This window comes from Anolis sagrei, chromosome 1 (assembly GCF_037176765.1).
Source record: "Anolis sagrei isolate rAnoSag1 chromosome 1, rAnoSag1.mat, whole genome shotgun sequence".
NCBI classification, from domain to species: Eukaryota; Metazoa; Chordata; class Lepidosauria; order Squamata; family Dactyloidae; genus Anolis; species Anolis sagrei.
The window spans coordinates 176784702-176802285 of record NC_090021.1 but is presented as its reverse complement, the minus strand read 5'-3'; the positions used below and the strand labels follow the sequence as shown (position 1 = coordinate 176802285).

General features: G+C 40.5%; 1 protein-coding gene across 1 annotated transcript in view; it reads right to left on the bottom strand.

Moving 5' to 3' along the window:
* Positions 1-16604, bottom strand: part of LOC132769185 (aldehyde oxidase 4-like) — a 58140-nt gene extending 41536 nt beyond the window's left edge. Inside the window, exons 1-11 of the mRNA XM_067470598.1 lie at positions 16514-16604; positions 15309-15417; positions 14514-14640; positions 13350-13411; positions 11756-11875; positions 9768-9848; positions 8708-8852; positions 5418-5510; positions 4339-4490; positions 1544-1637; positions 1206-1315 (exon numbers count right to left, since the gene is read on the bottom strand). Coding sequence (XP_067326699.1) covers positions 1206-1315; positions 1544-1637; positions 4339-4490; positions 5418-5510; positions 8708-8852; positions 9768-9848; positions 11756-11875; positions 13350-13411; positions 14514-14640; positions 15309-15417; positions 16514-16551 — 1131 coding nt within the window. The 5' untranslated portion in view covers positions 16552-16604. The remainder of the gene's footprint in view (positions 1-1205; positions 1316-1543; positions 1638-4338; positions 4491-5417; positions 5511-8707; positions 8853-9767; positions 9849-11755; positions 11876-13349; positions 13412-14513; positions 14641-15308; positions 15418-16513) is intronic.
* Between the last annotated feature and the right edge of the window lie 980 nt (positions 16605-17584).

Sequence of the window (17584 nt, the reverse complement as noted above, 5' to 3'; positions counted from 1 at the left end):
TCTGGGAACCCACAAGTTGAGAACCACTGCTAGCCCACCAGGAAACACATTGGCTTTTAAAAACCAATTAAAAAAACATATTTTGGGGGTCTTTAGACACATCTCCATTTTTTCTGTTTTTATCTTTGATTTCCTCTGGGTTTCTGTGAGAAGAATATTGATATTGTCTCTTTTACTATTGGTTCTCTTTATTTTCTCTCTATTCAGTGTTGCGAGGTATTGGTAACATAATATTGTTGTAACTACAAACTATTATTGCTATTTGAATTATCTGCAGATTGTTGTAGGTTTTTTCAGGCTGTATGGCCATGTTCCAGAAGCATTCTCTCCTGACGTTTCACCTGCATCTGTGGCAGGCAACCTCAGAGGTTGTGAGGTCTGTTGGAAAGTAGGAAATTTGGGTTTATATATCTGTGGAAGGTCCAGGGTGGGAGAAAGAACTCTTGTCTGTTGGAGGGAGGTGTGAATGTTTCTGTTGGCCACCTTGATTAGCATTTGATCGCCTGACAGTTTTTAGGTGTGTCTTGTTACTGCCTGGGGGGATTCTTTGTTGAGAGGTGATTAGCTGTTCCTGATTGTTTCTTCTCTGGAGTTCCCCTGTGTTTGAGTTTTCTTCTTTATTTACTGTTATAATTTTAGAGGTTTTTTTAAAGTACTGGTAGCCAGAAAGCCTTCGACAATACATTGAATTATCTGTATTTTTATGGATTTTATTTTTTAAAATAAGATGGGAAGTTGAGCTTCATGTACTGATCGATTATCATTTGTTTTTTTCTTATTTAAAAAAGTAACATGTTTTGGCCTTTATCAAAGATGACCTTCTTCAAGGGCCACACTAAATACAAATAAAGGTAAAACCCACATTTGTGGTTTGGCATCCATTAATTTAATTATTCATGGTTTTGCCACCACCCCTGCAAAGCCTCTGCTGCCCAGTCATGTCCTTGGGGCATTTTTCAGCAGTCCTACATCTTAAAATTGTATATTTCTAAACAATATATATGTGACCCAATCTTCTGTGGATTAATACTTCTGCTTGGAAATATGTATTGCTTTTTCCATGGCTTGCATGGTTGGTTTAATGTTAGCAATTTTGATACAAGACTTTTGGACAACAAATCATACCATAACAAAGAAAGCATATTTTGGTTTGCTTAGGGAGAAGGAAAGAAAAGAAACACACACACACACACACACACACTTACTTCCTTTGAGAATGGAATGAAAACGGAAACGATGATCTCCATTGGGGAGAGATCTGCCTCTAGCACTTTTGTGAGGAATTCATCATTCAGTGGAATCTGTCGTATCCCATCTAAAAAGGAAAAAATATGTACTTAGGGCACGTGTTTCTACTGATCTAGATTTTTTATCTCTACCATCAAAGAAAAAAAATGTAGTGGGAGACAACCCAATAAATGTCCATCAATGTTTACTCTCCTATCGCTATTTGGACAATACTATCATGAATCTAGTAATTTTACTTTATCAGTCCATTTAACACAGGAATATATATATAAGGTTGAGGGGCAATGCCGTTTACCTATTGATGCCAGATTGAGAACAGCGTTCCCAGCTGCCAGAACAGGGTTCAGATCCCAGACTGATCCTCTGCTTACAATGTGTCCTCCTAAAGACTGGCAAAGAAAGATACTTATTTACAGTATACCCATCCTATCACAGAGCCAAACAAGTTTAAAGATTTCTAATAAAGGTAAAGGTTTTCCCTTGACATTACGTCTAGTTGAGTCCAACTCTGGGGGGTGGTGCTCATCTCAATTTCTAAGCTGAAGACCTGGCATTGTCCGTAGACACCTCCTAGGTCATGTGATCGGCATGACTGCTTGGAGCACCGATACCTTCCTATTGGTCTACTCACATTTGCATGTTTTCACACTGTTAGATTGGCAGAAGCTGGGGCTAACAACAGGATCTCACCCTGTCACATAGATTCGAATCGCTGACCTTCTGATCAGCGAGTTCTGCAGCTTAGCTGTTTAACCTGCTATGCCACCGCAATCCAATAAAAATTTCTAGATCTTCGCCCATACCTTGGGAAGTCTGACTTGGCCACGGTAGTCCACGCTGTGGTTACATCCCGTATAGACTACTGCAATGCTCTCTACGTGGGGTTGCCTTTGAAGACTGATCCGAAGCTTCAAATGGTCCAGCATTCGGCAGCCAGGTTGCTAACAGGAGTGGCACTCAGGGAGCATACTACTCCTCTGTTGCGGCTGCCAGTTTGCTACCGGGCACAATTCAAAGTGCTAGTGTTAGCCTATAAAGCCCTAAACGGTTCTGGCCCTACTTACCTCTCCGAACGCATCTCCTCCTATGAACCGACTAGGACACTAAGATAATCTGGGGAGGCCCTGCTCTTTGTCCCGCCTGCATCACAGGCGCGCTTGGGGGGACGAGAGACAGGGCCTTCTCAGTGGTGGCCCCTTGGCGGTGGAATTTCCTGCCTGCAGATATCAGATCGGCCCCCTCCCTACTGGCGTTTTGGAGGAAAGTGAAGACCTGGCTGTTCGAACAAGCATTTGATTAAACAGTGTAATTGAACATAGGAATATGGAATAATGGATGACGAGACTGGATTCTGATTTTACTGTTGAGGCGCTAATGATTGTTATACGGATGTTTAATGATTTATGTTACAATTGTTTTTAATTGCCCTATACTTGTCTTGTGATGTTTTGTATCGATGTTGTTCACCGCTTTGAGTCGCCTGAGGGCTGAGAAAAGCGGTATATAAATAAAGTAAATAAATAAATTAGTGTATCAAATAAATGACACAGATTTGTTTAACAATAAGTTTGTTCCCCATCTCCCCCTTTCTCTCTCTCTCTCTCCCCTCTTTTCACTATTTGAGTTATCTTCTTCTTCTTTGAAAACAAAATAAAACTTATTTGCTCAAAAAGAATAAGTTTAAGCAAGGTCATTTATTTGTACAAGGGATGGAAAAAATGATGCGTAAAAGGATATGAATTGAAACCGATCTGTCACAAGTGACTTGATCGCACCCTAGACGAGAGTTACAATGAACATTCAGGGCCTTTCCACACAGCCTAGAATCTCAAGGCAGAAAATCCCCACATTATCTGCTTTGAATTGAGTTATCTGAGCCCACACTCAGATAATGTGGGATTTTCTGCCTTGGTATTCTGGGTATAGGGTTGTGTGGAAGGGCACTCAGTCAAAACAAACTCAGCAGCATCTCTCCAAACCAGATTCTTCTGTTTTTGGAAGGTTTATGTTTCCCAGTACAACACACTTAAATGTGTTATGATGTCTTCCTGCACATTTTGTCATTCTGACATATCATCATCTATAGCAGTGGTTCTCAGCCTGTGGGTCCCCAGGTGTTTTGGTTCTCAACTACCAGAAATCCTAACAGCTGGTAAACTTACTGGAATTTCTGGGAGTTGTAGGCCAAAACATCTGGGGATCCACAGGTTGAGAACCACTGATATTTAGGTTAGTGAGGAGAAGGACAGAAGGATCTCATAGATGTGTTCCATACCTTTCTTTGTCCATTGCGTTCATTTGTTTTCTTTTGCAGATTGCTAAAATATTAATTATGGTAATAGGCTATGAAAGGTAGACAACTAGAGCCCAACCCAGGAAAGTTAAACATTTTGCAAATATAATTGAAAGTCAGGGAACAACCAAAGAATTCTTGTGTCTCCTTCTTACTATGGTTAAAAATGAAAAGCTAACCTTGAAAGATTAAAATCAAAGAGTGATGTGATTTTACTTCTTGTTGCTTTTGAGCTAAAAACACACTTGGAACTCTTCATGGTGGAAAGCACCTTGATATCTGATTGCAATTTGGACATACAGGAGACATTTAAGAACTTCCTTCTGCAGTTTAAAATAGGAAAGTTATATGATCTCTGGTTTTCATAGATCCAATAATTGAGTCATGAAGTTTTGACTTGGGCTGACAGGTGGATTGAAATACACAAGCAGCTTCCTCACCATGCCCTGGCCTCTACTTCAAGCAAGCATTGTTTCAGCAGTTGTTTTAATGGCATAGTTTGAGGGAAGATCATGAGAGCATGATAGGAGGCAAGGTAAGATTCCCATGGACTGCTATCTCCTGTGGTCCCTCTGTCATTGCCACACATTGTCCTTCAGTGGACAGTTTCAGGACTGGAAGAAAGCAGCCCAAGCCAGATACAGAATAGCTCTGTCAGGGCAAGTGACACAATGAACAAATAGCATCTGGGTGAATCTTTCAGCATATTTTTTTTAATCCATAGCAGATCCAGAATGGAAGGAATGCTTGTGGAGGCAACCTGCACTCTGGGAAAAATAATAACGTGGAACACTTACAGCCAAATTCCGGACCTGTTCTCCAGCAAGAGTCCTCAGCTGCTTCAAGAGCGTCCGGTATATCTTTGTCTTCTCCGCTGGGAGTTCGGGAACAAGGTTCAATAGGATGTCTCTCAGCTCAGCCAAGTGGGTGGCTGCACCAATTACAATGCCTGGAACCAAAGGACTTTCAGTTGACAAACAGCACATCTGGCACTTTTTGATCAGTCAGAACATGCAAACACAGATGGAGTTGGAAGAAGCATTTGTTTTTAGAACAGTGGTTCTCAGCCTGGGGTCCCCAGATGTTTTTGGCCTACAACTCCCAGAAATCCCAGTCAGTTTACCAGCTGTTAGGATTTCTGGGAGTTGAAGGCCAAAAATATCTGGGGACCCGAGGTTGAGAACCACTGTTCTAAAAGGAGGAGTTCATGAACTAACAGCACAAACTTACATAGATTAGGTTAGACATGTGTTCAACTGAGTTAAGTGAAACATATTTTCCAATAAATGTGTACAAGATAACAACTTAAGTCAGAAAGCATGTATATACATAACATGCAAAGAAATATGCAAAGTGATGCTAAATAATAAATATGAAAAAGATATCTAGTGCATATAGGCATGTGATTTCTTTATGTACAATCTGGCCAAAAGTGGTTAAAGCTAAGCCCTATTTAACACAGCAGTTGATATAGTGTGTGATTTGAACGGACTGTGGGTGCATCCAGATAAGGCTTTTAATGTGGAATCACACTGTTATTTGTGGAACTTTTTAGCAGATGACTCCCTTAATTGAACAGTCCACTGTTTCATCTAATTTCTCAGTAAAGAAAATCAATGAAAGGGGAAAAAAGATGGAATTGATGCCCAATGCCATTTAATCATTGAATAGTAGAAGCACTGGACTGAAAGCACTCTTAATGTGGTGAATATCAGGGTTTTTCATTTGTGAGTTCCTCACTTTTACAGGGCTGTTTACTTGGTGTACCTATACAGTGGTTTTATCATTTTAGTTCATGTTTCAGCAAAGTTTATTAACTGTTGAAGAATTAAAATATAGCTTTCGAGTAGTTTCCAAGGTGACATTGGAGGCATACCATTTTCTTCCATGGAGACAACATGCAACTCTGGAATCCTGACCGGGTGAAGGAGAACGGGGTGCCAAATGCCCAGAATTTTCCTGTCAAGTCCTAATGGGGACAAAATTGGAATGAGACATCAGAAATAAAGAAAAAACCAAGGTACAGACTACAGATGTATGTCATTAAATTTGGGCTGCACTGACCGACTATAAAATGGAGTCAAGGTGATTTCTGCTAAGAAGTAGATACATAAGTGTTTGTATGTGTATAAATCCAATTCTCTGTATCAACTGCAACACCTGTGCTTTTCTGTGGTGCAACTTGAATTTTAAAATATAAAGTATAAGGCTTCCATTTCCTCATCTTGTTTAAAAAATACAGTTTTTTTTAAAAAAATAGAGCAACTATTATCCACAACTCACGCACATCTTCCTGATACTAGTTTCCTACCACTTTATCACTATTACAGGGAGCCGTGGTATGGCAATGGGTTAAACCCTTTTGCTGGCTGAACTGCTGACCTGAAGGTTGGCCGTTTGACTCTACGAGTGAGATTCAAACTGGAGCAGATTTGAACTAAAGCAGTGACATGAGAGGCAGGAGAGAAGCCTCCCAAGGTGTCCCCTGAGCAATGTCTCTGCAGATGGCCAATTTTCTCATACCAGAAGCAACTTGCAATTTCTCAAGTCGCTCCTGATACAATTAAAAAAACACACAACGATTACTTGTTTAAGCCCACTCTTACATTGCAATCATACAGTTCTAGAACAGTTACCTAAGTTACACATATTATCTGTGTCATTACTGTACCTATGTAAGAACACAACCTGATATGTACTGTTGTCATGTCTCGTTAGTAGGGATGTGTGATCCATAAAAAAGGTTTAAAAGTCACTACAAAACTGGGAGACACTGGCATTTCATTTCTAAAGTGTTTCTAAAGTATAGTTTGTGAAAAATGTTTTACTATAATGAGAGTAACAAAATTTTGTTGCTTTTTTGTTACAATAACTGCACATAAATTACAAAGGCTCCTTTTGCCCTCATTTTAAAGCTATTTTAAAGCTTGCTACAATGGTAGAACACATTTACCACTGGTAGCCCACCAAATTTCAGAACGTTTCACTTATCCATGGAATTTAGGGGAATTTTCAAAGTTTTTATAAACAACATTAAAAAAAACTACAAGAGCTATCTCCTTGAATTTTTTATAGCAGGAGATAACAGGGGATCATTTCCCCCAACTTTCAGAAATATTCAAACGTCTATTGATTTTAGGGATTTTTTAAAAACGTTTTGACAAAATGTTTTTTAAAGCCACAATAGCTATCTCATTGAATGTCTCTCATATTAAGCAACAGAAGCCAATGTTAACCAATTCTACATTTTCATAGAATCCTAGAGTCGAAGGGGACCCCCAAGGGCAATCCAGTCCAACTCCCTTCTTCCAGACAGAAGGGCACAATCAAAACTCTACTGACAGATGGCGCCTCTAAACTAATTAATATGCTTCCCCCATAGTATAGTGGACATCCATTTAGGGATTTCTTCACAGCCCAGCACAGAGATTTACTTACTAGAAGTATCTGTCAGTCCTTCTCTTTTTAGATTCAACCATTCATTGGAATTCTCACTGGCTGTTGTTAGGGAGGGACAAACTTCTCTCTCTGCTACCCTGATTGATGGTTTCTGATGCTGATGTATTCTGGGAAATGTAGTTTAGGTCAGGGCAGGGGCGGCTCAACCCATTATGCAAAGTAAGCGTTTGCAGTATAGTTGATTTTGCCCAGGGGCGCTCTTGAGGTGCTCTTGGGGGAAATTAGACCTTGACATATGCGAGTTGTAGTTACTGGAATGTATAGTTCACCTACAATCAAAGAGCATTCTGAACTCCACCACCAATGATGGAATTAAACCAAATATGGCACACAGAACTCCCATGACGAACAGAAAATATACATCAGTGATTGGTTGGGGGGTGGGTGGGAGCGCCAAAATACTGTTTGCTTCCTGTTGAAAATTACCTAGGATCGCCTCTGGGTCAGGGCCTTTTGAATTCTCTAGCATAGAGCTCCTCCCTTCCCAAAACTACATTTCCCAGAGTTCTGTGCTGTTCCCAGAAAACTCTGCTCCCTCTTTTCTACTGCTTCTAATACTGAGACTCCATTAATTTAGAGAAAAGGCAAGGCATTAAGGCAGGCTTTTTTGGCTTTGCCTTGCTTCCTTGTGCTGAAAAGGAAACTGCCTTTGGGAGCCTTCTGAGATTTACAAAACTAAAATGAAAAAGGATGGGGTTAGTTTTGATTCTTACATTTTTGGTGCGGGCCATGCCCATGTATCGGATTTTGCCTCGTAAGTAGAACATTTAACAAATTTTATGTGAATTATTAGACAAACGAAAACAAAATGCACAAATTTACCAGTTAGCTCTCAGAGTAACTAGAGCAATGCCTGTCATAGACTGAAGTGCCAGCATTTACCCCTGTCAAGATGCCAGGGACTGATATTATGTTTATGCCTGCAATTGTTTCTTTCTGTCCTGGAAACTTGCCTGCAGCAAACACCTTAATGACTGGCACCAATCCATGGACTACTCCTTCAAGTAGCACTGAATTAATTTTAAGGGTGATTTCTAAAATAAAATCCCCTGAAGGTTAAAAAAAATAACAACACATCTAGAATCTATCTCTTTGATGTACTAATTCTCGTACTAATTCTCTCCCACACTTAAGGAGCAAACAGGGAATGGCTGTTCTGCACAGAAAGTAGAGTTTGTTGTCTGTACTGGTGGGGCACAACCCATTCTGCCAGCTGCTGCATGAATAGTCTTGTTCCTTGGGAAAATCACCTATCATCAGAATTAGCCTGGACTGATTTTTGTGATTAGTGGGGATCTCAATGCATTGACAATAGTTAAACTAGTCTTCTGTTTCCAACAATGTTGTTACAGTCAATTGCCTTCTCACATCTCTATTTGCTACTCTGAAGTGATTGAGTATGCCTCCAAACTGACTACACTGTTAGGTGAAGTTTTGATGTTGAAAGTTTTGACACTGAAAACATAGCATGAAGGCATCAGGTCATCTCTCCCTCTCCCTCTACTTCTCTTACACACACAAACACAGTCAGCTCATCACATGGTCCCTCTCTGCCTAGGATCCGTTTCCTTAGAAAGTGCCTCCTTCTGTCTAATGGTAGGTTGCCCTATGCACAGACATCTGAATGGCAAAGTGTTGCTGCCTGGCTGGGTGCTTCTCCCCATCTAAAGCTTTGGATGACTTCCACAAGGGGCTTCACCAGCTCACCTACACTAGTGTTCCCCACCACAAGAGGTGCATCTGAGTAGGTTGCCTTCAGGTTAAGAAGTTCTTCCAAGGATGCAGGAGAAATCCAGGTGGTTCTCTCTCCATGGAAAACCAGGGTCCTTCCTTTGTTCTCTTCAGCCATTCTCTGTGGAACAGAACAACAATGAGGCATCAGGGAGTGTCAGGTTGGTATTGAGGGAGGTTGTGGCTCTCATTACTAGATTAAATAATTACATCTCATAGGTAAATAATATCTTTTGAGAAAGAATCACAGAATGGTTGATGACAAACATAAGTATGTCTGCACAACCATAATGGGTTAGATATTATCTTTACTGGGATGAAACCTCTGTCTTTTGAAGCTCCAGTGAACAGCCGGAAGGGAATCAGGAAAGAGAAACCTATTTGTCCTTTTACCTCTAAGTGGCACTTAAAAGTAAAAGAAAGTTGTCAAGCAAATGTGCACATATGCATGATATGAATAGTTCTAGGAAAGGTGTGATACTCACCTTTCCTAGAACTGATTTTGCATATGATGAAAGAGAAGCAAGAGTATACTGCAAAGTCACTACCAAGACCTAAATGCCCCAAAGGTAGCAAATCCCCATTTATCTAAGCAGAGTTAGCGAGAGTAAGTACTTTAATGGGAGACTGTCAACCAACACCTGGTCCTGCAGGCTATATTTCAGAGGAAGGAACTGGCAAAACAACTTTTGAGGCTCTTCCCAAACAGCTGAATAAAATCTTATCTTCTTTGAACTGGTTAAATGGCAGTGTGGACTCAGATAACTCAGTCCAGAGCAGATATTGTGGATTATCTGCCTTGATATTCTACATTATATGGCTGTTCAGAAGGGACCTGAGTACTCACTGCCTAAGAAAATCCTATGAAAGTTATTAGGTTATAGTAAGTCTACAAGTAACTTACACAGACACATGCACACAATGCTACCGCCAGAGAGTGGTGGAGGAGAGGCACTTGTAGGAATTTTTTTAACCTTAAGTCCTCAAATAACTTAGTTGGCCTTTTGTATCATACATATTGATGCTGATTGCTTACCATGAGTTCAGGAGGAAATATATAATCCTGGGTTGGGTCCCTGGGATGGAATTCCTCTGGCTTGCATAAGCCTGAGCACATCTAAGGGGGAAAAACCCAAATATTTAGTACTAATATGGAAAGTGGATTTTGAGCCACAGAATAAATTACTGAATGCATTTGAAAGGTGTTTTTTTTTATAGTAACCTTCTTTTAGAAAAGTTTTGACTTTTAAGCCATGATGATAATAGAATTGCCTTCCAAGGGTCTTACCCCCCCCCCCCCCATCTCGAGAACAAAAGAACAACTCTGTGATAAATCCTGTGATAATCCTGTTGTAATTGAGATTTCCCTCATGTGACAAACTCCTATGCAAAACAGGGGCACAGAACTGATATCTTTCACAATCCTGTCTCATTGGTTATGACAGATTATGTGATTTTATATCATAAGGTTTCGGAGAATTGAAATCTGGACTGTGAATGATTTTCAATAATTGGTGTACATAAAATACAGTACAAAAATATTTTACTTATTTTAGGGCAGGATAATAATTACGTGGTTCTTCAGATATTCTTGAACTGCATCCCTCTGTTTTCCTTATCGGTCACTAAACATCAGGCTTTTGGAACCTCAGCTTAATCAGATAAACCTGAATTGGAAAACGACTTAGGAACGGCTAAGACGACGGAACGGATGAAGACTGAATATGACGACATAATTTTAAAATTTTTATTGTTCAGTAGTTTGATGTTTTTAGATATAGTGTAATGTGATGTCTTATTTCTATTGATATATGTATTTTATATATGGCATTGAATTGTGCCGATCGTTCACCATCCTGAGTCACCTTTGGGCTGATATGGGCAGTGTAAAAATGATATAAATAAATAAATAAACTAGTTAGTGATGCTGCAACTTGCAGAACAACATCTGGAGGGATACAGGATTCCTGCCTCTGTTTTAAGGCAAATAATGATTCAGATAGACCATAAAGGTTCCTGTTTAATCAGGTATGGGAATCAACCTGTTTTTTAAATGTTGATTATGAACAGGGTTAACAAAATTTTTCTCTTTTTTACATAACAAAAATTCCCTGATTTATCCCATCACTTGATATTGACCAGTTTTTTCATATCAGGAGCGACTTGAGAAACTGCAAGTCACTTCTGGTATGAGAGAATTGGCCATCTGCAAAGACGGTGAGCAGCCTGGCTGCCGCCCGTTGGACCAATTGTAGCTTCTGAGTAGTCTTCAAAGGCAACCCCATATAGAGTGCATTGCAGTAATCTATACAGGATGTAACCAGAGCGTGGATCACCGTGGCCAATTCAGACTTCCCAAGATATGGGTGCAGCTGGCGCTCAAGTTTTAATTGTGCAAAAGCTCCCCGGCCACCACTGAGACCATGGGTTCCAGGCTCAGCGATGAGTCCAGGATCACTCCCAAACTGCGAACTGCACCTTCAAGGGGAGTGTAATTCTGAGCAACAATTATGGGATTTAATTCTGAGCAACAATGAACAACTCAGCTCCATCTTCTGGAAGACTGTCTGCAGAGGAGGTACTAGACAGATTTGACTTTGAGGCAACTAGTTACACTTCACAGAGTAGAAGCTTGGGATTGAGGGAGAGCAGCATTTTTCAAGCATGCGGATTGCCTCTGAAGAGCTGCAGAGTTAATCCTATGCAGAAGGATCTGATCAAATAGGATCTGATCTGATACAGTCAAAAACTTATGAGGAGTCGTACTTGGTGAAGAAGAAACCAAAGATGTTTCTGCCAAACGTTTACTTTCATATTCCCCTAGGTTTAATTTCCTATAGCAAAACCTTTACCTACTCAGTTGGATATTAATCAAACATAAGATGCCTGACTCAATCTGCAGCAAGAAAGATCTCTGCTTTAAAGGCCACATAGGTTGAGTTCGAACTCAGATAAATCCTATGGCATGAATATTAAAAATGCTTTCCATGAGAAATATAGAAACGTTGACACTCTGTAGCTTACCCTGTTTCCATTTCCAGAATGCAATGATGGGTCTTCTTCACCAGAATCACTGCCTTTCATCTCTTTCCCTTCTTCTTTGTCCATGCAACACTTCCCACTTCCTGCCAATGGGCAACACTCCTAAACAAAGGAATTTATTTAATTAAAAGACAAGAAATGTAACAGGATTTAAGGCTGCACTCCCAATATATAGTTGGAATCTCTTTTTTTTCTTGCATTGTGGATCTATTGTTTTATCTTCTAGCTTCCTGAGCAGCAGAAAACAATCTGGCTCCGTCCTCCACATGGCACCTATTCAGAGATTTAAATATAACTTTTATGGCATCTCCAAGACTTCTTTTCTCAAAGCTAAAGGTAAGCAGCTCTCTAAAATGCTGTGTCCAATTCTTTGATAATCGTGGTTACTCTTCACTGAACACTTTGCAGTTTGTTGACACCCTTCAACGGTGGCAGAGTATTCTAGATGAGATCCAACCAAAGCAGAATAGAGTGGGATTTCTGCTTTCTTTGATCTAAAAACGATATTCCTCTTGATGAAGCCCAGGATTGCATTGGCTTTATTTTTTGCCACTGCAGCACATTGTTCCCTCATGTTCAGCTTGTGATGTATTATATCTCCAAATCATTTTCATGTGGACTGCTTTCAAATCAGGTATTACCCATGCAATACTTTTGCATTTCATTCAGTTGGAGTAAAGTGGCAGTAACCATGCTAGTTCAAATCCCTTTCTGAAAATGGCCACCACAGTCTCTGCAGTTAATCTCTTCTCTACCTCAAATGCCCCAAATGGTTGCCCTTTATTGCTGTTAAATTATTCCTCAGGCTAAAAACAAAAATGAGGGAGGAACGAGGGCTGCCTTTCTTTCTCCAGTTTGAGTATGGACTAATGGGGTAAGAGCTCATAGTACCTCTGCTTTTTGTCTCTGCCTTTGCGCCGAATCCCTATCCCAACACTGGCTTGTGTATAAGTTGATCTAGATTTTGCAGAGTGATTATTTTTGGGCCAAAACATATTGTGACCTATACACAAGTATACAGTAGTAGTAGTAGTAGTAATAATAATAATAATAATAATAATAATAGAAGAAGAGGAGGAGGAGGAAGAAGAAGGGTGTATACATGCACATAACAAGCCCTAATGCTCTAAGAGCCAAACTGTGTGCCCCCCCCCCCCCAAAGTTATAGCCCATATGCTCTGGGTTTTATCAAACATGTCCCAGGTTCAACCAAGGGACAGCCCAGAAAGATATTGAAGATAGTTATACCAGTCAAGTTGAAACAGGTACAAAGTTATGAACTGTATTAACAGTCATCATTCAAAAGGAGAGAGATTTTTGTTTGGATGCAACATATGATTTATTTTGTTTTGTTTAGCATAATCTATCATTTCATGCTGTAAAATGAGGGAAATGTGGGTTTTTTTTAAAGCACAGTGTGCACAAAGTCTTTCTCTCCCACTTGCCATAGAATATATTGGGAGATTTTGGAAATGGTGTGAAGCTCTTTCCAAAGGGTAATAATCCAGAAATGGTAATATATGGCCACCTCCAACAAAATTAATAGATTCATTTTTTTTTTCATTTTTGCTCTTACCGGAGAAAAAGCACTGAAGCTATCGATTATAGGTCTGTATCCTGTACAACGGCACAAATTCCCTAGAAAACAGTATGATGCACAAAGATTAATACATATAAGATAGCATTCCCAGTCATCTGAATCAGAGACATCCATTGTAGTCAACTTTACCATCTATACGCTCTTAATACTTCAGTGATAAATTGAATTAATCAGCTCTCCCTCTTTCTCCTTTGTAGGAAGTGCCAGTCCTTCCAACAATACCCATCTTCTGGATGTACAGTGAGCCCTTGGCATCTGCTGGGGTTTGGTTCCAATATATCAAAATGGATGCTCATGGATGCTCAAGTCCCATTATATACAACAGAAGAATAAAATGACATCCTTTATATAAAATGACAAAACTACGGGGTTAAATCCAAGGATGCAGAATACATGGATATAGAGGACCAACAGTAATATATCTAATGAGGATGTTATGAACATTTATATCTCCAGATTCCAGTGTTGAAATAAAGTCCAGCATAATCTGATACTTATTTTCACACTAATATTAATCATATTAATTGAGTTCAATGGGGCCCCTTTGAACCCTTTGACCAGGCTCAGCTGGTCCTACTATGAAGCAGAGTGAGGAAAATGCTTCATATAAAAGGTTTTGGGTCTCATGGAAGGACAAGAAATTGGTTTGGAGAAACTTCACAGTTATTGCCAATTAGAAACCCAGGGTCCGTAGTCTGTTGAGGCACTAGAGCTCTTTGGCTGATCATTCTAAATGCTCCTCCCTAGACTGCAAATCCTGGTTTTACATGTTACATGGCAGTTAGAAGGCAACAATAGTGCTATGCTTGAAAAGTGTGAATAAGTCCTGTTCTTGACTGCAGAGAATACCATAAGCAGAGACACCCGCAATGCCCAAAGGCTTCAGGAAGATCAGGCAGCAGAAGATGACCAAAGCTTGAGTTGTAACAGCTCTGCGGAACAGTAGACAACTAACCAGGATGCACTTATCAAAACAATAGACCTGGATTCTGTTACTAGTCCTACTTAAAGTAAACCCTCTGAACTGTGCATTGATTTACCACAGGATTAAAGAACAGGATTTCAGACTCGGTTTGTTTTATCTATATGTCCTATTTGATAAACAGCTTCCAAATAAGGAAAGGGAGAAAGCTGGCTTACCATCCAGAGAGGCAGCTATCTGCTCCATGCTGGGTTCAGGGTGGTTTCTTAGTAAGGAATACATGGACATCACCATTCCAGGAGTGCAGAAGCCACACTGGGAGCCATGGCACTTTGCAAGCCTTTGCTAGAATGAAAAAGCATTATTTAAAAGGGTGTCCTTCTATAGCTTTGTAGTGTGATAGTGGGCTTTATCTTCCTGTAACCCTGAGTAGGGACTATTTGAGTATTTTGAGTCCTATTTGACTCTTGTGGATTCTGTTAAACTATTATGTCCTATAAGCTAGCAAACCCACTACTTTCCCTTACCTTCTTCCCAAACTAAGGGGAAGAAGGTAATCAGAATTTGTGATTGGCTCCAGCAAGTGAGAACATCCTTTCCCCATCTTAAAATGTCTTTTTTGGACTTCACAGCAGGCTTCTTCTCCCTCCCCCTCGTCTGGCATAGATTGTTATGGCAGCTGTGAGATGGCAAGTCCTTGCCTTTTGCCCTCCTTCCTTTGCTATATGTAGATCACTCCAACAACAACTTTGGCACAGAGGATTCCTGATAAGTGTCACTTTTACAGAGTCCCTTGCTGGGACACAGCAGTTGCAATCACAACAGCTGGGCAAAGAGCAGAGTGAATTAGGAGTAATAAGTAGTAAAAATATTCAGCCTGGATCCTAATTCACTCAAGTTGAGCTGAGGTAGGGGCAGGGTGCACTACAAATTACCAGGCTTTTTGATTCTGCACCCTGGAATCCATGGACTTTGGGGATGTCTTTATTTCATTCTTTAATCTTCTATCTTACCTGAATGGGGTGCAGCTTGGTTGTTGTGGATCCCACTCCTTCCACAGTGGTTACTGCAGCACCATACAATGAGCAGAGCGGGAGGAGGCAAGAGTTGGCTGGATAATGTCTTGGGAGAATTAAGGGCAATTCTGACTCTGTGTAGATTCCAAGCTGTGGTATCTCTGCCAGGGTCAACATAGGCTGCAGGCTGGAGATGGTTTCAGGGTCAGCCCAATCCAGTACTCTGGCTGAGGCATCAGAATTGACAAAGTGCTATAGGAGTATTTTGGAAAGCTCCTCAAAAGGGAATATAGATATTACTCAAAACTCAGAACCTTGGACAAAATATCTGGATTAAAGGCCAGGTATGACCAGTTCATTTGCAGTTGTACCAAATACATTTGGAAAGTCACCACATAGAGACTTGTGCTATAGCCATTTGATGTACCCAGAAAGATGCTGAGTGGGGAGTCACATTATCTCCCACTGAGCATGGAAAAGTTATGGGTGCGATTACAAGTGCCAAAAATTCCCAGCCACCTGTTGCGATTTCAGATGTAGCAATTTTTCCTGCTGGGATTTCAGATGTAGCATTGTATATCCATGTCAGCAACTGGGGAAGGTCCTCAATGATCTGAACAGAAACTTAGCATCCTACAGGATCTTAGCCCAACCCTTCTTCATGGCTTCTCATTTGCTCCCCTTCCCAATTCTGCCTCTCATCATGTGCCCTTGTGAAGGGAGTCAAGTTCTGAGCATGCTGAAAATAAAGGGGCCAGGAACCCCAAGTGTTTTGTGTGTACTTGCCCATGCCCACCTCCCTTGCTCTCTGCTGCACCCTTGTTAGTGACAGTTCCCAGAACACTTTAAAAGAGGAGCCCCGGGTGGTGCAGTGGGTTAAACCCCTGTGCTGGCAGGACTGAAGACCGACAGGTCACAGGTTCGAATCTGAGGAGAGCGTGGATGAGCTCCCTCTATCAGCTCCAGCTCCTCATGCGGGGACATGAGAGAAGCCTCCCACAAGGATGATAAAACATCAAAACATCCGGGCATCCCCAGGGCAATGTCCTTGCAGACGGCCAATTCTCTCACACCAGAAGTGACTTGCAGTTTTTCAAGTCACTCTTGACATGACAAAAAAAAGGTAGAAAATTACTTCAGGTATTTCAGGTTAAGTTGTGGTGTAGATTTATTGAGCTGTCTTCCCCTTTTCTAAAGGATACCGTATTTTCTTGGAGTCTGCATTGTATGTAGAAATCATCACGGTGCAGGCCCCACAGCCTCCGATTCCACAGCCATACTTGGTTCCTGTGAGGCGGACTTAACACCATATTATTAAGGAAAACCAATGATTTCTCCTGTTTCATATTTAGGTTTTTCCATTCTAATGTTTATAATGCCGATTATCTTTCCTCAGGCATTGATCCTTAATAGGATTCTGTTGGGATTGTGCTATTGCACTTCCCCCCTTATTTAAAACAACAGCATTAAAACAATATTTAAAAGCCATGTGGAAGTATGGAATACAAATGTAAAACAGGTCTCTTAGACTTCTGGGATCTTTTTTACTCAACCTTCAGAAGTAGACTGGACATCTACAGGGAATCTCCCAAGGATGAGCAATTAAATCCCACCCACCACATGTCCACTATACTCCAAATATTTCAGCTAAGTAAAATAGGACATTCAGATCCAAAATTGTTACTACCTAATAGTGGGACCTGGGATCATTAATAGATTATTTCAATTAAGAAATATCCATTTTCAAATGACTCAAGAATCCTGCAGCACAGCAGAGTACCAGGAGGGCTGTGACGTCTTGCAATAAAATACAGACAAAGTTGGGATTACAGTAAAACAGTGTTATGTGATAATATCCTTGTATTTTGAATTAAAAAGAAGGATGTTACACAGTGCAAAAGAACATTGAAGGATGCGCCCCTTTCTCAGGTAATTAAGCAGCAATTCTTCTGGATCAGCACACTCCTCGATCACCTGAAACAAGAATCCAGAGAAACATAATCTACCTTGTTGAAGAGGATTAGCTATGCTTATGAACATAGAAATTAACATAATGTGCTTATTTTCTTCAGTTTCTCTTATTCAACATTGCAAGCAAGTGCATACAAAATGTAATGTCTCAGTAGCAGGGACCAAAGTAAAGCCTAAAATTTGCATGGGCATGGTGACATCTTACACTTATGTGATCAGCTAGCTACAACCAGATTTGGGGGGGGGGGGGTACTCCTAAAGGCTTCTGAGGATAGCAGTCCCCATTTTGTAGCATTGGGGTG